Source organism: Micromys minutus (assembly GCF_963924665.1).
Source record: "Micromys minutus genome assembly, chromosome: 10".
Taxonomy (NCBI): domain Eukaryota; kingdom Metazoa; phylum Chordata; class Mammalia; order Rodentia; family Muridae; genus Micromys; species Micromys minutus.
The window spans coordinates 4,323,106-4,347,120 of record NC_137979.1 but is presented as its reverse complement, the minus strand read 5'-3'; the positions used below and the strand labels follow the sequence as shown (position 1 = coordinate 4,347,120).

The 24,015-nt window shown below is 48.4% G+C and overlaps 1 protein-coding gene across 1 annotated transcript in view; it reads right to left on the bottom strand.

The window, feature by feature from the left end:
- COL23A1 (collagen type XXIII alpha 1 chain) overlaps positions 1-15,293 on the bottom strand; it is a gene marked incomplete at its 5' end in the record, with an annotated part of 269,518 nt that extends 254,225 nt beyond the window's left edge. Inside the window, one exon of the mRNA XM_080924021.1 lies at positions 15,033-15,293. Coding sequence (XP_080780147.1) covers positions 15,033-15,293 — 261 coding nt within the window. The remainder of the gene's footprint in view (positions 1-15,032) is intronic.
- Between the last annotated feature and the right edge of the window lie 8,722 nt (positions 15,294-24,015).

Below are 24,015 nucleotides of genomic sequence, written 5' to 3'. Positions count from 1 at the left end.
AGTCCCACCAAGTTTCTGTGGCTGTGTCCTGATCTCTAGTAGCTTGGAACAAACCCATGTTTGAGGATGGGGTCTTAGAGAGAGAGAGAGAGTGAAGATAAAGTGAGTCCCTGGCCCAAGAGGTCAGTGTCCTAATACTAGGGGACTGAGGCACAGACGTACACAGAGGAAAGCTGACAGGCCAGACGCAGCCTGTGCCAGCCAAGAGTGGCTTCAGAAAGAACCAACCCTGCCAGCATGGTGATGGTCAGCGTTGAGAGAAAATCCATTCCTGCTCCTCAAGCCACCCGGCCTGTGATGCTTTGTCATGGCGGCTTAGCACGCTAATGCCAACCAGGTCTCACCGACCCCCCTCCTGACTCTGTTCTTCTAGACTGTCCACCAGAACCTATGAGGACTCAAAAAAGGACCAGCAAGCAGGGCCAAGTGAGTTTCTACTTCCTCTGACTCTAGGAAATATCTAGTAAGGTCTCCAAAAGGATTCTGCACTAGACACAGTCTTGTAACCATGACTCCAGGTTAGCAAGGCAAGGGGAGGGTTTAAAGGACCCCAGGGCCCTGCTGTATCCTTCCTGCTGGGTATACCTAAAGAGAGCTCACTGCATCCCCACAGAAACCAGTGAGGCACGTTCTGTAGCCCTTTCCCCAGGCCTAGAAAAGCTACCTCTAGTGTCCACAAAGGAAGCTGATGGGGAACCTGGGTGGAAAAGCTTCTACCAAAAAGCACAGGTTAGACCATTCCCAATGGGCACGTGTCAGTCAGGATTCATTTGCAGCTCCACCACATTGTGTGGGTACATGCAGACCAACTCTCACAAGCATGCATGTATGCACTCATGCACACATCCATGTGCACACATGCGGGCATATAGCAACATTCACATGCAAGCATTTGCACCCACATATATAATTGTATGCATGCATACAGTCACATACAGGCATGCACACTCACACGCATTGGGGCATATACACATACTCAGGTACCCTCACACACTCCTGTACACATGATTGCTTCTTCATGTCATGTCATGTCATGTCATATGACTGTCCCACTGTCTCCATGGGGTGCCACCATGGGGTTGCCCTTTATTGATGGCACTGCAACTCTGGTCTGGAGATAAGACGTCAAGGACAGTTACAGGCCTTCACTGTACAAAAGGCCACACAAATGAACAGACCATGGGTTCTTTGTGGAGTGTCTTGCCCAGGAGGACCAAACTTGAGTCAGTTTTATTTTTTTAAAAAAATGTTTTAATGAAAAAAAAAACCAGACTACATTTTAATTGCTTTATGATTTGTTTCACAACAAACGTTGGAAATAAATTCCGTTTTGGATGTTTGTACTGCCCGTCTGAAAGCTCCCCAGCTCTGGCCCTCTCGGCCCAGATTTCCTGGCTACATCAGGAAAATAAATTCTCTCGTTTACAAATGTGAGTTGAAGCGGGTGTGTGAAGCCTCTGGTTCTCCGGGTTTATCACGAGCACTTAGGTGTGTCTGGTCCTCGTTGTGTGACCCGTGACCCAGACCGGCTTATCGGTCAAAGCGAGTGCTCTGGGTGCCCTGCTGAGCGCAGGGACCAACGCATAGTTATTTCCACGAGCACTTTGGCTTTTTTTTTTTTTTTTTTTTTTTTAGTCATAAGTGTGATTCTTTATTAACTTCATGGGAAGTCTCCTGCACAAATAAAAACCCCAGAAAAACAAGAGGTTAGTTCTGTGTTTGCTTTCACTACATTGCCAAGCAACACTTCTCCACCCTGTGGACTCAAAAATCTAAAGGTGTAATGTGTGTGTGTGTGTGTGTGTGTGTGTGTGTGTGTGTGTGCGTACGCGTGTATGCGCACGTGAGTGTGTGTATCTTAAAATAATCACAGCGTTAAGGGAGTTTGTGTTGCATGCTGTTTGTTTGGGGCATTTTGAGTCTCGTGAATTCATACGCCTGAATCCATCTGCCTTTGAACTTGTCACTAAGCTGCCTCTGCTTCCTGCGTGTTAGAATTACAGGCGTGCACCACCATGCCCAGCTAAAGGATCATAAGGCCAGCTGTGTAACCTTGAGACTCCTCTCCAACTAGCCAACAGGCCTATGCAGCCATTCATTCCTTCTAGGCTCAATAAAGAAAGCATCCTGGAGGGAAGAAGGCTGTCTTACAGTGCTCACAACGCACACAGTGCTTCCCACTTCACTCCCACCGAAGCCATGCCAGGCACTACAATTCCTGCTTAACAGATGAGCAAGCTGAAGTTTAGGAAAAGTCAATTATCCAAAGTCACCCATCTGGGAAATGGCCGGGATGGGACGGGAACCTGGGTCTGCTTAGGGCTAATGTCTTCCGTACCACCCCTCAAAGCCAGCTCTCACAGATGTCTGACAGGTCATGCACACTGGCTGAGCAGGCTGCTGTCCCCGCTACTCGCCACTCAATGGTGGCTCCCCAAGAGGCCCGTCACAGGGCTGGGGAAAGGGTACAGGGCAGGAAGTCTGGGGAATGGGCTCCAATGCCATTGCTCCTCTGTGGGAGAATGCCTCTCTCCTCACAGAATGGAAAGATCAAAGGCCACTGACGATGCTGGAGGCCATCATGGAAAACTATGCACACAGGTGGACATAGGAAGGGGCTGTGGTGTAGTTTGGGGTGGAGCGACTGTCCATGATCAGAGAAGCCGAAGTTTCATCCCCAGCACTGCAAGAAAATTGTGGTTGCGATGAGGGTGGGGACCCGGCTGTCTTCCTGAAAGCCACGCACTGCGGTAACTTTCTTTAAACTCCATCTGTAAACCTATTCCTCTCCTCAGTGGTTAGCGCTGGGTCCCAAAATATGTTTCTGACATCATGAAGAGATGTTTTCTGAACACTCATGTCAACACCTATAGATTAAAGCTGGGCTGGCAAGATGGTTCAGTAGTTAAAGGCACTTGTAGGCAAGCCTGGATACATGAGTTTGAATGCAGATACTATGTAGCCAAAGCCATGACCCACTTCCTGGAGGGACACCCCCAACCTCATTAAGTTGTCCTCTGACCTCCATATATATCCCACACACAACATAAATGATAAATAAATAAGCATAAAAATAAAGATTAATTCAACAACTGGAGGTTGTGTGTGGTCACTGGTGAACTTCCCCAGACAGAGTTAACTTTAATCTGCATAATTGGAAGACAAGCATAAGCCATCAGTGGTGGTACACACCTTCAACCCTACCACTAAAGAGGCAGAGGACTGGTGGATCGCTGTGAGTTCAAGGCCAGCCTGTTCTACAGAGTGAGTTCCAGGACAGCCAGGGCTACACAGAGAAACTATGTGAAAAGAAAAAGGTAAGGGAAGGAAAGGGAAGGGGAGGGAAGGGGAGGGAAGGGGAGGGAAGGGTAGGGTAGGGGAAGGGAGGGGAGGGGAGGGAAGAGAAGGGGAGGGGAGGGGAGGGGAGGGAAGAGAAGGGGAGGGGAGGGGAGGGAAGAGAAGGGGAGGGGAGGGGAGGGAAGAGAAGGGTTGAGGAGGGGAGGGGAGGGAAAAGAAGTTGAGCACATAACAGGCCCTGACGCCTGACACTGCTACACACCATTTTACAAGGTCTCTGTCAGCCTGGCTCTGGGAAGAAATCTGTGGCTCTTCCCAGCTCTTGTTAAAGGTCCTTTTTGCTTTCAGTGGGGACAAGTGCACACTAAGGACATGGAATCAACTCTGCCCACCATTGGGACCACTGCGAGGCTAAAACAAGAACCGAGGAGAAGGCCCCTCGCTTGTTCTGCTTTTCTCTGCCGTGGCATTAAAGCACCGACTAACACAACCTGGGGCACGAGGGGGGTTCTGACTTACAAATAAACTGGCCAGCTAGCATTGAGGGAAGTCAAAGCAGGAAATCAGGCAGGAACCCAGAGATGGGGACAGAAGCAGAGGTCCTGCGGGGACAGTACTCACTGACTTGCTCACCATGGCTAGCTCAGCCTGCCTCCATATACCAACGAGGACGGCCACCCCAGGCGCAGGCCTTCCCTTGTCAGTCACTAACCAAGAAAATGCTCTATAAACTTGCCTACAGTCTCATGAAGGCTCTCTCTGCTCGGGTGACTCTAGTTTGTGACAAGTGACAAAAACTGACCAGCACAGCCCTCATCAAGTCACCCCACATCCCAAAGAATAACAGTCATGGGTATATAGAATTTTCCCCACAGAAGCACACCCCGGCCCAGGCCGACAATAACATGGAGGAGGCCTCACCCTCATACCGTGTGTGTCTGGGACACTATGTAGCCATTAAACAGATTGTCTGGGACACTATGTAGCCATTAAACAGATTGTCTGGGACACTATGTAGCCATTAAACAGATTGTCTGGGACACTATGTAGCCATTAAACAGATTGTCTGGGACACTATGTAGCCATTAAACAGATTGTCTGGGACACTATGTAGCCATTAAACATGACCATAAAGTGGCTAAAGAGATGGCTCAGTGGTTAGGAGCACTGACTGCTCTTCCAGAGGTCCTGAGTTCAGTTCCCAGCAACCACATGGTGGCTCAGAATCACTTGTAACTCCAGTACTAAATCATCCAAGGCCCTCTTCTGGCCTCTGCGGGCTCTCCATGTACAGTGCAGACATACATGCAGGCAGAATACCCATGCACGTAAAATTGAAATAAAGTCTGAAAAAAATTAAGAACCACAAAGATCACATGTCATTTAGCGAGACGATTTCGATGTAAAGTTCAAAAGCCTAAGAGCAAGATAAAAATGGTACACACTCTATGCTTTAAATGAGCTGAGCTTCAGTCTCTCTGTGAATTGTGAGCGAGGTTTTATGCGAAACAACACACAGCCCCTATCAGGGCAATTTACCAGAAAGGTGGCCTGTTTTGAATCAAAATGTGTTTTGGAGCCAGGTGCAATGACTTCATTTATAAATTGGGAGGTAGAGGTGGGCGGAGCCGGTGGGCGGAGCCGATGGGAGGTAGAGGTGGGCGGAGCCGGTGGGCGGAGCCGATGGGAGATAGAGGTGGGCGGGGACGGTGGGCGGTAGAGGTGGGTGGGGCCGGAGCCCAGAGCCAACCCAGGCTACACAGCGAGAACCTGTCTCAAAAAATGAAAAACAAAACAAAACAAAACAAAACCCACGAGTAAGGGACTGGGGTAGCTCAGTACTAGAATGGGTGCCCAGGGTTTGAGCACTGGGGAAAAGAAAAGAAAAGAGGAAAAAAAGAGGCACACTGGGGGAAAGATAGCCACATTTGTGCAACCAGTTCCTAATGCGCTCAGCTCTCCGTATCTGAAGTTCTGTATATGCTGGTTCAAGGAACCGTGGACGGAAAATGCTGGTTGACAGGAGCAGCCAGAGGGCTCAGCAGGCAAAGGGTGTGCTGCACACACCAGGTTCGCTCTGACCCACAGAACACAGACGTTCTTGCCTGCTTTCTGTTGCAGTGACAGAGAACCCCGACCCAAGGTAGCTTAAGGGAGAAAGGGTTTGTCTTCCTTTCAGGTGAGAGTTCAGTCACCGAGCCCCTCTCTTCCCAGGGGATTTTAGGTTGCATCAAGTTGGCAGCTGAATACACCACCACATAATGTAAAGGTGAAGGAGAGAACCGACTCCACGATGCTCTTCTCTAACCTCCACACATACATGTGTCCACACACATGCATCACACACACACACAGTAAATAAGTAACACGAGAGGAAAGCTCTATCTGTACCGGATGTGCACAGGTCTCCTTTTCTCTTGCCTTTAACCCTTCAACAAGACATATCAACTACTCACATCATATTAGGTGTGAGGGATGTTGAGGTATCTGAAGGATGTGTGAAGCTGTATGAAAATACCGTGCCACCGTACGTGAAGGACTCCAGTTACTGGGCTTTTGGAATCCAGGGGTTCCGAATCCCACGGGACAGCAGGGAACTATCCAAGTGGTATTAAGAGACAGAGTCATGGCAAAAACTAGGGGACTGAGCACATGTCAGCGTGAAAGGAGCAGGTCTGATCTTGGGGCCCTCTGTTCTCCCCCATACCTGGCAGGACTTCATGGAACAGACAGAGGATATTTAGAGAAAAGAGTGAGAAGCTTATGGAAGATGAGGCTTCTCTGAAAGTGGAGAGTTATCCTAGTTCTGACAGGTCCCGAATGCTAAGGACAGTGGGAGCCAGACTGGGATGTAGGCTGGTGGTAGAGCATTGCTGAGTGTGCACGGGACTTGGGCTCAGTCTTTAGTGCCATAAAACAAATGAAAACAGGCCAGTGGGTGTCAGGGCTTGGAACTGTCCTGGAATTTCCCCCTGCTTGGCTGAACTCGGGGGGAGGCTCCTGAAGTGCCGCTAGACCCATATGCCCATGTCCTGGTAAAATCCAACCCCTAGCGAAGAACTATGCTGTAAAATGGTTTCCTAGCCCCGGTGTGAGGCAGCTTTCTGGATACAGATAATGTAATGTATACAAAATAATGAGGGACAGGAGAAACGATCCTACAGTCAAGAGGATGTACTACTCTTCCAGTAGACCCAGGTTCGATTCCCAGCTCCCACGTCAGGTGGCTCACGATAACTCCAGTTTCTGGGGGATCCAACACCTCTAGCCTCTGCAGGCAGGCACACCCTTAAGTGCACACCCACACAGAAACACACTTGCATGCACATAATTAAAAAGGTAAGTAAGGGGGGGGAGCTGGAGATACGGCCCAGATGTAAAGAGTGATTGCCACTCTTGTAGAAGACCTGGTTCAGTTCCCAGCGCCCACACTAGGAAGTGCACAACATTTTGTAGCTCTAGAGGATCCAATATTCTCTTCTGGACTTTGTGAACACCTATATACACACGTGCATACAAGCACACATACTCACAAATAATAGTAAAATAAATCTAAAACGTATACATTTAGGAGAAGACAGGGAAGAGGAAGAAGAGAAGGAAGAAGATGAAATAATAATAATAATAATAATAATAATAATAGAGGGTGCTCATGATATTGGATGTTTCAGTCCATAGGCACACTGGCCTTGTTTTGGGCCTATGGAGGCTCTGTATTTCATGGAGGGGACAGTGTAATGGGTAAGGCTTAGTCATAACATGAAGGCTTAGAAGAAAAAGAGAGAGGCAGGAAGGTTCAAATCCTAATGTCCTCTTCAAAGTGTCCCAACTTTCCCTCCCACTAGGCTCTACCTCCTTAAATGTCCCGCAGCTCCCAGTAGCACCATAGGGTAGTGACCAAGGCTTCAACAGATGGGCCTGGAGGGGGCGTTCAAGGTCTGACCTATGACACCCACTCCTGGGCAAGTGATGGCCAATCACCCGGTCTGTACTCGGCAAGTATCCTGTAAGTCAGTTTGGTGGGAGCACCTTTGCTGTGATGTCCCTTTTAGTCACCTTCCATTCATCGCCTGCCTCCTGGCTTCTCAGCTGCTACTTCCTAGTGCTGAACTCAAGAGGCCAGTCTCTGCAGAATCCAGTGTGGTGGCCTCTAACTGCCCGTGGTGACCCTGGTTAGAGGTGGCCCTGTTGCTTCTTGTGAATTGGTCATCAGGTCAAGAAGAATCATAGGACGGCTTCTCTGTGACTCAGTGCCCGGTCTCCAGGCCAGACTTCCTTCTCCTGCCCCAGGTCTGTGGCCCAGCAGGGCCAGGTATTACCTAACATAGAGAACTGAGGGGCTGGCTGCTACCCTGTCCACACGGCAGTGAGCAGGGCTGGCCTCCTATTATTCACTGTGGACATTTTCCTCTTCCAAACCCACGCCTCCTGAAATTCCCATGGCAGACAGTGCCAGGTAAGACACCTCATGGGTACTGCTCGCCAGTCTGCAGGCTACTACCCAACGCTTCCCCAAGGAGGCCAGGGAGAAGCTGGGTCTCCCTCCACCTGGGCATAGGCACCTGCCCCAGGCTGGAACTCACACACAGGGGGCCAGCAAGATGGCTCACTGGGTAAAGTCGATAACCACTGAGCTTGATGACCTGAGCTGTCTTCCAAGGGCTCACAAGATATAGAAAGATTGACGGCTGAAAGTTATGTTCGGACTTCTACATATGCACTGTGGTGTGTGCGTGGATCTTACACAAAGCACACATACTGAATGAATGAATGAATGAAAAAAACCTTCGTTTAAATTTCAAGCCGACAAGGTTGACTGTGTACCAAAGCTCTGATCGCTCTCTCTAGATTATTCTTTGAGCCCTCCCCTACCTCTCTAGTCTCTACTAAAGATGGCCTAGACACATGGGTACCCCACCCCACCCTGAGTCCGGCTGACCAGAGAAGTGCCCATCTGGGCTTAGTGTCCTGCACAAATAATCTCCTCGGTGAATATCGCTAATTCATAGTGGATCCTCGTAGCTAATTAGGGAATGACCGTCAATGCTGCTGTGGGGAAAAAAAAAAACTCTGATGCTGTGAGTGTAGGTCTGAAGCTTCTAGAAGCTTTCCTGGCATTTCCTGAGGACAAGGAAGACATCCTTGAGAAATATGGAACTGACTAAAGACCCAGATCAAGACATCTGCTGCTGTATGTACCCCAACTTCTAAAATATTCAAACCATGAAGTCTTTTGAAATCTGAGCAACCCCTCCTCAGTGGAGAGGGGCTCAGTTATATTGTTTGAAGGTACAGGACCCCAAAGATACAGAAAGGATGACATGCTGGCTTGGTATGGTGGCACATACCTGCAGTCCCAACACTTGGGAGGTAGAGGCAGAAGGAACAAGGGTCCAAGGCCATTCTTGGCTACCCAGAGAGTGTAATGGCTTATATTGCCAACTTGCCAGGATTTTTCAATCGCAGGATTACGTGTCTCTAGATAAGTATGTGAGGAATTATCTAGGCTAGGTTAACCCGAAATGAAGGCAGCACCAGGCTGGAGTCCTGGACTAGAGAGAGGAAGAGAGAGGGGGAGGGAGAGGGGGGGAGGGAGAGGGGGGAGGGAGGAGGGAGAGAGGGGGAGGGAGAGAGAGGGGGAGAGAGAGGGGGGAGGGAGAGAGGGGGGAGGGAGAGAGAGGGGAGGGAGAAAGAGGGGAGGGAGAGAGAGGGGAGGGAAGGAGGGAGAGAGAGGGGAGGGGGGGAGGGAGAGAGAGGGGAGGGAAGGAGGGAGAGAGAGGGGAGGGAAGGAGGGAGAGAGAGAGAGAGAGAGGGAGGAAGGTGGGGGGGGATGGTTTCTAGTGAGAAGCCTTAAGTCACTGGAGATGGTGCACTTGCATGGGATTAGGGAATTTTGATGGATCTCTGAGTTAGCTCTCATGGGAGAGTTGTTCTAAGAACCCCTAAGTGCTCTGGCTTCTCCCCACTTTGTTTTGACTCTACTGTACCAGGTCTGACATGGTGTAATGTTATCAGGAGCCTCCACCAAAGCAAGTGCTAGTCTATTTGGACTTTCTACCTCCAAAACTGTGACGCTATAAACCTTTTCTCTTTATAAATGACCAAGCCTCTGACACTTTGTTGTGATGACAGAAAGCAGACCAATGCAACTACAAGACATGGGAACGTACCAGGAAGAAGTCAAACGCCAGTGTCCCCTGTGATTCTGGTAGGACCAGAGCTGCATGTGGGCAGCAGTGTCCCAAGAAGCAACAGGTTTGTCAGTGGAGATTGGACCCAAGAAGGTTCTGAGGGCTGGGAGGAGCTAGCGCCACGGCTCCTGTGCTCCAAAGTGGTAGCAGCTACATTTAGCATCTGGTTGACAGTGCTGGTCACCCCAGCTTCTCACTCTCCCCAGTCTTCTTCCTCCCACTTCCTAACAAAGCCCCAATTCTAGTCCAGTGGCAACCAGTCCAGCCCCAGGGGATAAATCCAGATTAGCTGAAGACCCCAGATTGGCAACTCATTACCCTCACCAGGGAAAGGGTGGAAAGGTCATGTCACCTAATTCTGGCTGACAGTCACAGGGAATCCTGCTGAAGGAAGCTTCCAGCATTTCCCCTGGATTTAAACTCTAGGAAGAAGCTCTCGTGGGCGTAACTCCATCCCCTACCTTAGCTGTTTGGTGTCAAGGGAACTGCAGGTCAGGGTCCTGGAAAACAGGGAACTTCCAGCAGATTCTGACGCCCATGTGTGGACCAGGAACTGCCCAAATCTGCAGCACTCCAGGGTTCTCTTACTATGTTGGACAATCTAATGCTGCCAGTTAACAATTCTCATGGGTAAGTGGCTGCCGACATTCCATTACCTGCCATTTAAAGCACATCTACTCTCAGCCATGGGTGCTCACAATCCCAGCACCGAGGGAGCTGAATCGAGAAGACTACAAATTTGAGGTCAACCAAGACTACACAGTGAGTTCAAAGTCAGTCTGGGTTACAGAATAAGACCTTGCTTGACTATTGGTCTGTTTTTCATTGTTGTAATCAAATACTAGAGACAGGCTATGTAATAAAGAAAAGAGGTTTTATCCAGGTAGACTGAAAGTGCAAGATGGGGCAGCTTCTTTCTCTTTGCCTCTGGTCATGGCTTACTGGCACATGGTAGGATGGCAGGGAGGGAGAAGAAGAGAGAGAAGCAGAGGGTGAGAGGGGAGACCATGAATCAGTGCAATCGGGAAGCCAGGACAGGATGGGGACCTATAATCCAAAGGCTGGAGTGACTAAGAGTGACCTAAGGACTTCAGTTAGGGTCTGTCACCTCTTTAAAGCCCACACCACCTCCCAGCACTGGCATCCTGACACCGAGGTGCTCAGTGCATGAGGAACACCTCCACCCACATCAACCAGGAGTGGCCTGGGCATCCTCTTGCTCACTTCTCACTACACGCGCGGTCAGACCACTGCATTAGAAAAGGGAGGCTTTAGGGAAGGGATTTGCAGAAGTCAGATGACAGCTTATAAAGATCCAGGTCAGGTCTCAAACTCCCTTCTTGGGGTAAGCACCGTGTGCAGCACCCCTCTCCTGGGTCCCCTGGTAGCATCTACTGGGCTTCTAGAGCATCCCAGAACCCTTTTAGGAACTGGCCTTGCCCGCCATCTTCAAAGTCAGCCTGGATAGGATCAATTCAACAAGTCTAAAGTGTTTTTGGAGAGAACACCCCACACAGTTGGCTTCTTCTAAACACGTTGCTATCGTTGTGAGACTTTCCCAAAGGGCAGCATAGCAAAATGTTTTAAAGTGAGAGGGGAAAAAAAAAAACAGAAAGAGAAAGTGTGCCAGGAAGAAATTGGAAGGAAACTTTGGGGGGGGGGGTTAGGAGGCAGGAAATGTCAAGGAAACAAATCAGAGCTGATTTATACTTCAATTCCAGGCATCTGTATTAACAGAGACCCCCACAGAGCAGCCCCGACAAGCTGGCTACCAGAGAGGCTGAGAAAGCCACACTGGATTCTGGATTTGACAGTAATACAGCCAATGTACATAGGAAGGAGAGAACTTGAGTTTTCTCCAACTCTCTGGGCTTTCCTTGTTTTCAAACTGATTGGTCCAGACAATAGAAGGCCAAGAGCCAACAATAAATCCATTCTAAGCTGGAAAGGGCCTCCTCTGAACACAACCAAATATTGCTTTAATCCTTTGCATTAAGTTTTTCACTGTACTATGAAAGCTATGAGTTCTGAATTCCCAGCTTCCACAACACTGTAGCTGGAGGTGTAATTGCTGAGCCGGTGGTTAATTGGGCAGTTACTTAAGGCACTTTCAAAGCGGAATAGAGATGTTTGGTTTCACATGAATATTTTTAGATCCTACTAAAGATACTGCCTTTAATGGCTCTTGCTTAGGAATCTTGTGTTGATATTCTGAAAGTCACTTCTTTCCCATATGTTCTGCAAGAAGGGGTCCTTCGATAACGAGGGGAGAATGAATATTCCTTCTGTAGCTACGTTATCGGGCACATCAACCAGCCCCCAGAAAAACTGATGTCATGGTTCTGTTCCCAAGGGAACAGGGACAGTGGGTCTCCTATAAACAGTGGCTTTTGTTGAATCTTTTTCCCCCTGACATTAAACTTGTGTGTGGCTGGCAAGAACTTCTTTTTTAAAAAATTGGACATGGTTTCTGCCTTGGATCCTCTACATGCTACTTTACTGGATAAAGAGAAAGTATCAGGCACTGGGACACACAGCTCCTTCAGTGGTGACTTTAAAAGGGGCTTCTCAGGGAGCAAAGCAAGCTGGAGACACTCTGAGTGAAAGGAGCCTTCCCAAGGAGATGCTCAGCTTGCCAAGCATTCATCCTCCATTCCTAACGGTTAGAAAAACTATCTACACATCTAGGTCAAGCCAGCTGTGGGCTCCTCATAAAGTGCCCCACATCTCCTGTCCTGATCAGTGTGTGCATTTCTCCTCCACACCAAACAAGCAGCAGGAACCAAATGGCATCCAGGGAGAGTGTGGCCTTGTCACTAGGGATAGAGACACCCCCAGGAGACAAACAACCCTCAAGTGTTGTTACTGGGTCCTCTCCGACTCTTCCAGGAAGGGAGAGGAGCCAGACTATATACTCCAAGCCCCACAGTCCACACTCCAAGCCCCACAGTCCACACTCCAAGCCCCACAGTCCACACTCCAAGCCCCACAGTCCACACTCCAAGCCCCACAATCCACACTCCAAGCCCCACAGTCCACACTCCAAGCCCCACAGTCCACACTCCAAGCCCCACAGTCTACACTCCAAGCCCCACAGTCCACACTCCAAGCCCCACAGTCTACACTTCAAACTAATAGTGCCTCAGACATGCATGCAGAGTCACAGCATGATGTGTTGAAGGGCACAGCAAACCCATCTCAGGATCTGATTTTTTTTTTTTTCTCTTCTTGCCTTTAAAGTCAGGAGTAGGAAGACAGCACTGAGTCCAAGGCTAGCCATGACAAGAAAGACTGCCCCAGTGAAGGGGGAAAAGGATGAGGCCAGGCATGGTGGTACATGCTTATACTCAGCATTCTGGAGACAGAGGCAGTAGGGAGGGCTGGAAATTTGAGGCTAGCCTGGGCTACATAGTTGGTTCCAAACATGCCAGGACTATAGAGCAAGGCTCTATCCCAAAAATAATCATTTCAATGAATAGAGAAGGAAGGGTGAAATCAAGAAGGAAAAGGATAAACAGGAGGAGGGGAAGAAGAAAGAGAAAGGAGAGGAAGTTAGAGGAAGAGGAAGGAGGAAGGTGTGGAAAGAGGAGAGAGGAAGTTAAGGAGGAAAAGAGGGGGAAAGAACAAGAGAAAGGGGGAAGAGGCCATGGGACTGAAGAGCCAAGACCTGGGAGAGTTCCAGCCTCTCTTGTGCAGGGCTCCAGGTCTGTCTGTCTGTCTGTCTAGGTATTAGCAGTCCTGGGGGTTGGAGGGGGGTGCAGCCGCTTCTTCACAAATGCATCTGTACTAGTAAACACACAGCCTGTGAGTTCCTTAAACAATGGTCTTTCAGGGATTTTCTATTTTTCTGGTCATGGCTTGTGGTTTATTCTTCCCAATAGAAGTGACAGTGTGGTTGGGGTATTCACCGGTAGAGAGAAACTGGCCCTCCACAAAGCAGTTTAAGCACTGGTTTTTAGGGAGCTGGCAAAGGATAATAGGTGGCAATTTATAAAACTATAAGCTGTTGGCAGGGTTCGGGGCAGAGTTCTCCATTCTGCGGGTACTTTCAAGAAGGGAAAGAGGAAACCGTTCAGAAAGCAGTGATTTTTGCCCAGAACAAAATAGGAGAGGTAATGCCGGCTTTATATTAAGGTGACCAAGGAGCTGTGAGAAACAGGAAGGTTAGGTCTAGAGTTCTTCCATTCCCTTTGAGATCCCAGATCCACTCCCCATTGGGCACTCAGTTCAATGCATGTGTCTGCTGTCAGGAGTCCAAGCCAAGGACTTGCGTGAGCTAAGCAAGCCTCCTCCCTTAGCTGTACCTCTAGCACAAATCGGTAAAGTAGCTGGGTGTAGCCTAGGGAATGGGTGGTAGGTAGTACACCTGACTCCTGCTTCCTCTACCACGAAGCTTTTCTACTGTGCTCAGGAGCAACCTCTCCCCCCACCCCCACTCCTGCCTCTAGATCTCAGACAGCCACCTCCTCCAGGAGGAGGATAGCCATTCCCGTAAGAGAGGCAGAGCCAAGAGAAACTGTGGTGCGCGGGTGTCTGCCACAGTTTACAGTAAGAGGCGTGCTGCACCAAAGGTAGAGGTTCTGGACAATGTACTATCAGACAGAGTATCAGTAGATGGAGGCTCAGAAGTCCAGGCACACAGCCGCCATCTTTTGTTTGCTTGTTTGCTGATTGTTTTGATTTCTTGAGACAGGTTCTTACTATATAGATAGCTCTGGCTGTCCTGGACAGGCTGACCTCAAACTCGGAAATCCTCATGCCTCTGCCTCCAAAGTGCTGCGATTAAAGGCAGGTGCCCTTATGCCCAGCTTTTGGTTTTAGTTTGTTTGTTTTGAGTTTTGTTCTGTAGCCCAGGCTGGACCTAGATCTTAGCTATATAGTTTAAGCCAGCTTTCAACTTGCAGAGAGATTCACAAAATTCAGCCTCCTAAATTCTGGGATTACAGATGCCACCAAGTCAGGCTTAACCCCCAGAAAACAAACCCAAGACGCTTTGGAGTGAGCTGCGGAGATCACTAGAGCCGAATGCGCACAGACGCAGCTAGCTCAGCCGCGTCCTCACTGTGCGGATGCACAACTTTAGTGAGCCAGCTAAACCCAGGAGCACAGCACACCCAGGCCAGAGCCGCTCCCAGCCAAACCTTCCCGGGCACAGAGGAAGGGCTGGCCTGAGCTTTGATGAGGTCCCGACTGTTTCAGGCGGATCAGACGTGGGGACGCAAGAGCCTCATTAGTATCTAGAGCGCTGAGAGCAGGCCGGGCGCTGTGGGACTGAACGCACACTTCAGTAGAGTCGCCGCGCTCAGCACTGTTACTCCAAGGTTTTTCCTTACCCTAGCTCCTTCGTGTCCCCTAAACGGCCCCTTTGAGTTGTTTTCCTACAGATGCAAGTCCCCACACAGAAGCCGGACAGTAGAACCCTTCACCACCAGCGACCCCCACTACATGAGCCCCTCTCCTGAAGGCGACGATCACGCCGCCTCCTCAGCCCTACACTCCCTCGTGAAGCGGGATATCCCCCGGCCGGCGATCGTGCGCCCTCACCTCCCGTAGCAGGCGCTCCAGGTGCGTTTCGGCCCAGGCGGCCAGGGCTCCGGACGGCCCCGCATGCCGCAACAGCTCGCGCTCCTGCTCCAGCGCCGCCACTCGGCCATGCAGGGCGGCCGCCTGGGCACCCAGCAGGAGACAGGCGGCCGCAGAGCCCACCGACAGCAGCAGGCACAGCGCGCCCAGCGCCCGCGCCCCGCAGCCCGTGCCGCGGTCCTGCGCGCCTCCCCCGCCCGCAGCGCGCTCGCCCGCGCCCATGGCGACCGGCCGGCTCTGCGTCGGCGCCGCGGCCCGGGGCGGCTCCAGGTCGGCGGCTGCGGGGCTCGGCGTCCGGGCGGCCACGGATCGCGCACGCCCCCCTAGCCGCCCGCTCAAATGCAGCGGCCACTGCGGGCAGTTCCTTCTATGCAAATAGACCCCGCCAGAAAAGGCGCGGGGACCCACCCAGGGGAGGAGCGGCCGGCCGGGGAGGGCGGGGGACCCCGGCGCTCATCAGCTCCTTACAGCTCCGGGCCCTTGCCGAGCTGGTCCCAGAGCGCGCGCCTCCGTGCCCCGCCGCTGCCACCCGAGGGGCCCTACGCGCCGGGACTCGGCTCTTCAGCGGCCTGCCTGAGTCTACGGCGCTTTTCGAGTCCTAAGAGTGTTCCCTAAACTTGTAGATTGACCTTTCTGACACTTGCAAAGTAAAACTTGGAACCCTGTGGGAAAGTTAGAGGTCCTTTCTAAACGGTAGATGAGCGCCGCTTGGTGGCCGAAAGCGACCCCTGCGGGTGTGTACAGAAAGACTTGGTAGAGAATCAAAGAGAAACAGGAGAGCACAGCAGGGAGGGATGAGGAAGGAAAGAGAGAAATAAAGGAGAATAAGAGAAAAGGAAGAAGGGAAGAAACGAAGAAGGGAAAGTAGGCACCTCTTATAGTCAACGCTCGTTATTTATGGCCACTAGGCCCTTAGAGCCTGGTACTGGGTGCACGTGATGGATGGGCTTTAGATGTTTTTTACTTTCCCGCCCTCACTCTCCAGCTTAATTCCTATGGCTGCTTTATTCATTCTGTATTCTTAAAGCCCGTTGAGACCTCCAGCAACACTCCTACTCCCTTAGTTCAGAGGGGAAAGTACCCTGCCAGCAAGACCCACTGAACTAAAAAGGGTGTAGTCTCCAACATCTCCCCGGATTGGAGGGTGTCGCCTCAGGTAAAGCGGAGTTTCCGGTAGTCTTGGTCCTGTGTGAAAACTGAGCGTGTGCACAACAAATACTCTGGAAAGGTCTTGCCAAGCAAACTTGACAGTCGACTGGTTTCTGAAACAGATGCCAACACCAAATGACAAGTTAACACTCCTGCTACCAGTGTCAGAGTCAGTGGAGACTGTTCCTTCTAGAAGCGTCTGTGTATTGAACAGGCCATGCTGATTGCTCCTCGGGCCTTTATTCTTGTCAGCTACCTATGTGGATTAGCCTCCAAGACTGTGAAGAGCAAGCTCCTAATCTTGAAGTCAGGGTTTCCAGAGCTTGTCCCAGACTGCTCAATCTAAGGTGGCCCTGTCCTCAGATGGGGACATCTGTCCCTAGTTACCTTTTAACTGTATTCTCTTGTTTCATGCACCGCTGTCTTCTTACAGGACACTATCTGGCCCATAGTTGTTGTTCAATAAACACTGGGTAAATGAATTGAGACGAGAAATATGTTTACTGTCTGCGATTCTCAACTGGAAAAGCAGGAAAGAAAACATTCGGTTACTTGTCAGCTGGGGTCCTAGAAGGTAAGGCGGCATCCTCAGAACAGGTGATTGAAGCCAGCTTGATGGTAGACAGACTTCTAGGTGGCACGGAGGGAAGACAGCAGGGGGTAGGGACTGGGGGGCGCTCTCTTGCTCACAGCAGTAGGAAGCCATTATTATTCCTAGCTGAACTGGTCAGAGAAGCCTGCTGGGCGGCCTGTGGAAAGTCGGGCACTAGAAGAAATCTGCTCACCAGGGGTTGTGACCTTTGGTTGAGGACACAGCCTCAGTAAACCATGGCTTGGTGGGGGAAGGGGTTGGAAGAAGAAATACTCTCTGTCTTTCTCTTGCTGGAGACCTCCACAGGCCGAACCTACAGGTCAGGGGCCTGGTAATCAAACTGTAGAAGGCAGCCCGGCAGAAAGCAGAGGGCAGATATGCCCCTATCATGCATTCAGTGGAGCTCCTGCTGCCTCTGAGCACCAACCTATCAGATATACTCAACTCCTCAGAGACCAACTTGCCCCCAGGATTACTTTGGAGACGTTCAGCATGGGAAAAGCCAGAGGTCTGTCCCTCACAGCAAAACAATTTCAGGTATGGGCTGTTTTTCCTATTTACAGGGCCCCAGCCTCCTGCACAGAGTTCACACAACAGGCAACCCACAGGTATAAAATCCCGTACAACACACCCAACTAAGCAATCTACTTATTAGCCGAGGAAGTGACGTGAGCCCATGAGCGCGAACTCACTGGTTAGCACTGTGTCCTGTAGTAGCCTGAAGGAACCAGCCTTGAAATACTGGAGCTGCCTTGAAGACACTGGAGAAACAGTGACTTGGAAGGGTGCAGTACCCTCTTTTGGGATATGGTACATGATTAAATCAGGGCATTTCTCTCTGACGTCGTGTTCCCAATAAGAACACGTGTATCAAAGAACCTAATGACCCCAGTAGCAATCGCTTGCTCTTCTGTCATCTCTGGGTTATGTATGCCCAGAGCAAGGCAGCATAAGGAGTAACTGGGAGTGCTTTGCTTCCACACTGGAGGCAGGGAACATAGGGGTCACCTAGCCATACCCTTTGCTGCACTCCAACAACTGATACTCACAGGTAGCAGATAACCGAAGGGTCTGAATGTGTTTACAATGGTGTCAAGGGTGCAGGGCTCCACGTGGTTATTTCCAGCCACCTCCTCCCAAAATTTAAATTAAGCTCTAAGGTTTTAAGGAACAGAGCTTCAATTACATGGTAAGACTGTCACTTAAGTCACCAGGTCTTCACTCAGTGACTTGTCCTGGTCTGCTAGCTGGCTGAAGCACACTACTTACCCTCAGACCCTTGGTCTTCAGCTTTGTAAGAAGCAGGGGACTAAAGGGGACCATTAGCTATATTCTGTTCAAAACTAGCAAAATTACATGGCAGATTGCAAGGCACTGGGCATCAGGAAACAGAAAGCAAGTTTTGGGTGGATGGGAAACAAAGAGAACTCAAGGACTGTTCCTGTTCTCTAGTGACTTCCAGTCACAGTGCAAGAAGGCCTTAACTAGGACTGGTCTAGAATAGGAATTGCTGAGTGGCTGCAAGGTAGTCTGGGTGGGCAAGGAGGAGATCTAGGCTCCCAGTGAGTGGGAGATCAAGAAGATTGCAAACAAGCCCTACAGGAGAGGATGAGGGGTCGGGGGTGGGGGATGAGGGAGGAGGGCTTGCCCTCCTGCCAGCTAGTGCAGAGAACTTGATAGTTCGAAGTCATTGAGCACTCAAATGTTTTTTGATGCACTAGGGGAAAACTAGTCCTAAACTAAGCACTGACCTAGGTCTTGCTTAAAAGCTTAAAACCCAAACCTGGAAAGAGCAATTTGATTCAAGCAACCATGTAACAGCTGACACATGCAGAAATGTGCATATCCAGACTAATAAGGTGCCACAGGAAACTCTTGGCGCACACTGCAGAGGAAAAGATGCATAAGAGAAGAGAAGGTGCTTGTAAGCAACTTAGAGCTGGCGGAGAGGAGAACGGGCAGAAAAGACAGTAAAATGAGGACTGAGCAACCAAAGGTAGGACCCAGGACAGACCCTTTTTTAAAAGACCCAAAACAAAGTCTAGAAGATGACAATTTGAGATTTTAAAAATAAAGCGAAAAGATCACAGCACTGGGCTGGGAGACAGGGCACATCAGTTAATTACCGCTCTTTCAGGAGATCCAGGTTTGATTCTCAGCATCCATGTGGTGGCTCACAACCATCTGTTAACCATAGTGCTGGGGGGCCTAGCACCCTCTTCTAGCCTCAGTAGGCACTGTAAATACATGATACAGATAAACATGTAGACAAAATACCTATATACATTAAAAAACAAACAAACAAACAAAAACCAACCTATGCCTCTAATCCCAGCACTTGGGAGGCAGAGGCAGGTGGATCAAGAGCAGCCTCATTTACAGAGTGTGCTTGCTGTTCCTGCAGAGAGCCTGGATTCAATCCCTAGCACCTACATGACTATCTGTAACTCAAGTTCCAGGGGATCTTGTGCCCTCTTCTGAACTTTATGGGCACAGGCTCACACATGGTACAGAGCCACATACAAGCAAAACACTCAAACACATAAACCTAATAGCACCGTGTGGGCAGAGGCAAGATTACTGGCTTGTTGGCTAGGTCAGCCTAGGTCTATCTCGAGGAAATAGGACAGAGTACATTAGAGCAGGGAAGCCCAAACCCTCTGTCCCAAGAGCATCAGTGGGCTATGCAATGATTTTTGAGGATTTGCCCAAAGCTTAACTGCTACTCCTAAGAGGAACTAGCAGAAAAATTTTGAACAAATAATGACTGATTTTTTTCTCTCTAAATTTGCTAAAAAAACGACAACGGAGTCAAAGAACTTCACAGAGCTAGGACATAGGAAGCATAAGGGCAACCACACGAGGCACATCAAAAGTTGCTTGAGATGAATGGGAAAGAAAAACCAACTTAAAAGCCATTAGGACATTGCAGTCCATTGAGCTCCACAGAGACAGCGCCGGGGCGAGCGCGAGCCGGACGGGCACTGGGCGACTCCGTGCGTCGCGGATGAACATCAACTAAACACGGGCAAAGGAGATCCTAAGAAGCCGAGAGGCAAAATGTCCTCATATGCACTCTTTGTGCAAACCTGCCGGGAGGAGCACAGGAAGAAGCACCCGGATGCTTCTGTCAACTTCTCAGAGTTCTCCAAGAAGTGCTCAGAGAGGTGGAAGACCATGTCTGCTAACGAAAAGGGGGAATTCGAAGATACGGCAAAGGCTGACAAGACTCGTTATGAAAGAGAAATGAAAATCTACATTCCCCACAAAGGGGAGACCAAAAAGAAGGTAAAGGATCCCAATGCACCCAAGAGGCCTCCTTCGGCCTTCTTCCTGTTCTGTTCTGAGTACCGCCCAAGAATCAAAGATGAGCATCCTGGCTTATCCATTGGTGATGTCACAAAGAAACTAGGGGAGATGTGGAACAACACTGCCGCGGATGACAAGCAGCCCCAAGAGAAGAAGGCCGCCAAGCTGAAGGAGAAATACGAGGATATTGGTGCCTACAGAGCTAAAGGAAAACCTGATGCAGCGAAAAAGGGGGTGGTCAAGGCTGAAAAGAGCAAGAAAAAGACAGAAGAAGAAGATGAGGAGGAGGATGAAGAGGATGAGGAAGAGGAGGAAGAGGAAGACGAAGATGAAGAAGATGATGATGATGATGAGTAAGTTTGTTCTAGAAATTTTTTTTCTTGTCTATAAAGCATTTAACCCCCCTGTACACAACTCACTCCTTTTAAAGAAAAAAATTGAAATGTAAGGCTGTGTAAGATTTGTTTTTAAACTGTACAGTGTCTTTTTTTGTATAGTTAACACACTACTGAATGTGTCTTTAGATAGCCCTGTCCTGGTGGTATTTTCAATAGCCACTAACCTTGCCTGGTGCAGTCTGGGGGTTGTGAAGTGGCATGGAGATTTAAAGCAGGTTCTTGTTGGTGCACAGCACACATTAGTTATATATGGGGACAGTAGTTTGTTTGTTTTTTTCCTTTGTTTTTTTTTTTTTGTTTTTTTTTTCCGTTTTTTTTTCTTTTGGTTTTATTTTGGGTTTGTTTTTTCATCTTCAGTTGTCTCTGATGCAGCCTATAAGAAGATAATTGTTGTTCTGTTAACTGAATACCACTCTGTAATTGCAAAAAAAAAAAAAAAAAAAAAAAAAAAAATTGAAGCTGTTTTGTTGACATTCTGAATGCTTCTAAGTAAATACAATTATTTTATTAAAAAAGAAAAGCCATTAGGAAAAAAAAACATACACAAAGAAACAAAACAGGTTTCCTGGCCACAGTACAATAACCCACAGGGTAGAGACCCTTCCGTTTCACCCACCGGAAATCCAGAGCCAACTGGAATGGGGGGTGGGAGATGACCACGCTTCTGATACAAACGGAAGACTCTGACCAGTCTGAGCATGGCAGGGATGGCTGGCAGGCCTTGCCCTTCTCTGCTGTCCCCTTTGCCTCGATAAAAAAGTTACATTCCTAAAGCCAGTCACCCATGTCTAGTCCCTTATTTGGCCACTTCCTCTTCCTCAGCTGAACATTAAGGTTCAGCTACCAAAGAATTTAAGTCCAGCAATCAAGTCCCTTTTGGTATCATGCACAATTAGAATTAAACACCTCATCCTTACAGGGGGTTCCCCTTGAAGCTTGGGAAACTTTCATTTTCCACATCTGTTTCCTCTCTATTTAGTTTGTCTTTTGTCCCCCAAGGACAAATAGCCCCCCTCCTTCTCTCCCGTTCCCTCCTCCTTCTTCCTCATCCTCTCTCCTGTCTCTGTCTCTTATTTCTGCCCACTGTCCCTCTGGAACAAATAAATCTCCTTAGTGCTAAGAACTTGGCCTTTCCTAACACATACCTGTTTATCCCAGTACTGAGGCAGGAAGAACATGAGTTGAAGGCTTCCAGACTAGCCTGGGTTAATGAAACCATCTTATAGAGGAGAGATGTTGAAAACTCTCAAAAACAAAATAATTCATTATCATTACAGCCACAGTAAAGAGAAATGCTAATGCAATAACTTGGGGCAGTAAAGAAACCATGCCAGAGAAAAATGAAAAAAGGAAACCCCACACTCTGGGTGAGAATGACTTCTTGCTGGGTTGGTGGTAATGCAGGCCTGTAACACGGCACTTGGGAGGTAGGACATGAGGGTCAGGAGTTCAGAGCTGAGTATGGTTTTACAGCAGATACAAGGCCAACTTGGGCTGTAATATCATCCTGTCTAGAAAATAAAAATTTAAATCTTACTAAATCTACACAAATTTGCTTTGGCTCCACACTCAGTAATTGAGGCAGGAGAATCATCTTGAGAATTTTGAGGTATAGAGTAAGAGTGTCCTGAAACTGTATTTTAATGTTAATTTCACTTCCTTAAGAAGGGCTGCCTAGTCGTGACTCCAACTGAACCCTTCCATTTTAATTAGTAAAATAAAGGAAAGCCAGTGACTGGGTGGGGCGAGGGAGGTAGAGAGGGCTGAGAGCTCTGAAGAAGGGGGGAAGGTTGTGGCAACATGGAGCTACCTAAGGACCAGCTAGACCCAAGTGGGATTGGTGTTAAAAAGCTATGAACAGTAAGGATTTTACAGGTCTAATATCTCATATAGAAAGGCAGTTTGTATCTTTGTCTATTTGATGCAATCTTGTTGTATAGGGGGTTTGTGGATTGAGAGTTAAATATATAAACATAAGTGAAAAGCAATCGGGCTGTAGAGTTGTTATTTATGTGGGATTTTGGGGTACAGAAACACCCCGGAACAGAGGCAGAGAACAGGTGGTAGAAAACCACCAGAGAAGGGAGTTGTTCGGATAAGTTGGGCCGTGGTGACGGCTCAGACCGGGCGCCAGAGGTACACACGGTTCCAAACTAAAATCGGGCCTGAGGAGTGAGACCTCAGGGCCAATAGATAAACCGATTTTTATTTTTTAATATTTACTGCAATAGAGTAAGACCTCGTCTCAAAACAAAATTCTCACTAAAACGTAATTGAATGGCTTAAAACAAAAATAGTGACTCCCCCCCAACAAGACTTTATATGGCAGAGGATGTACGTTCTGAGCTGTCATGAACAGTCACGTAGTTACATAGTTACTAGCTGAGGGCAGGCATGAAAACAGCTAAGAATAAGTTAAAAGACTTAAGATGGCTCCTTAGCTAGAGAATAAAACAAGGAGGGCAAAGGCCAGTGAGACGTCACCATGTAACCCTGGTTGGGTCCTGTATATATAACAATCCCAGTATCAGTTCTGAGACAGTCTTAGATGAAGTATCAAAACAGAAACACACACACCCTCTTTGGCTAATTTTAAATTATATTTACTTATGTGGAGGTATAAGTATAGGCACAGGTACACCAAGACATGGATGGACTCTCGTCAGACTTGGCAGCAAAGGCTTTTAGCCACTGGGCCATCTTGCCAGCCCAAACCAATGTGTAATAGGATAGTGGTTATATATATATATTCCATATATAAAAATATATATTTAAATATATTTAAAATAGAATTATGGATGACATTACATGGTAGCTAGCATTTGTATTTAAACAGTAGACTGATTTAAAAATCTTCCAAGTGTTTTGAAACTGGGCTATATCTTTGGGGAAACTCATTCTATTCTTGCATTAAAAACATTTTTCTTTAGGTTAAAAAAATCTCTAATATAAAACCACCCAAATATAGTTCTATCAGAAAACTTTCAGCTTTTTTTCAGCACCACATTTCTCCTAAACACACACACACACACACATATGGAAGAAAATGTAGAGAAAGTGGGAAATAAGAGAGTAGGGAAATATATGAAATATTCAAATTAGTTTTAAAATTACCACCATTATAAATGATCCATATTCACATATTTCCCAACCTAAGTCCCTTTCAGTGCCGAAGACGCAAACACTATGAGAAGCGGTGAACTTTCTAGAAAATGAGTGCACCAATACAGGAAGAAAGGCAGTCAAGAGCAGGTAGCCAAGAGCTCAAAGGGGGGGAGGGTGCTTGGCAAAGGTTATTTTCTGAATGTCCTCAGATGTACCACCCTGATTACCCACACCTGTTAAAATGTGAATCAGAACATAAGCTAAACATTTTATGAATGTTAATCTTCAGAAGAGAAAACTATTATGTGTATGTGTGCATACGTGCACACTGGTGTAGTTGCTCAGATGTCAAAAGACAGCATTGGATTCCCTAGAGCTAGAGTTACAGGTG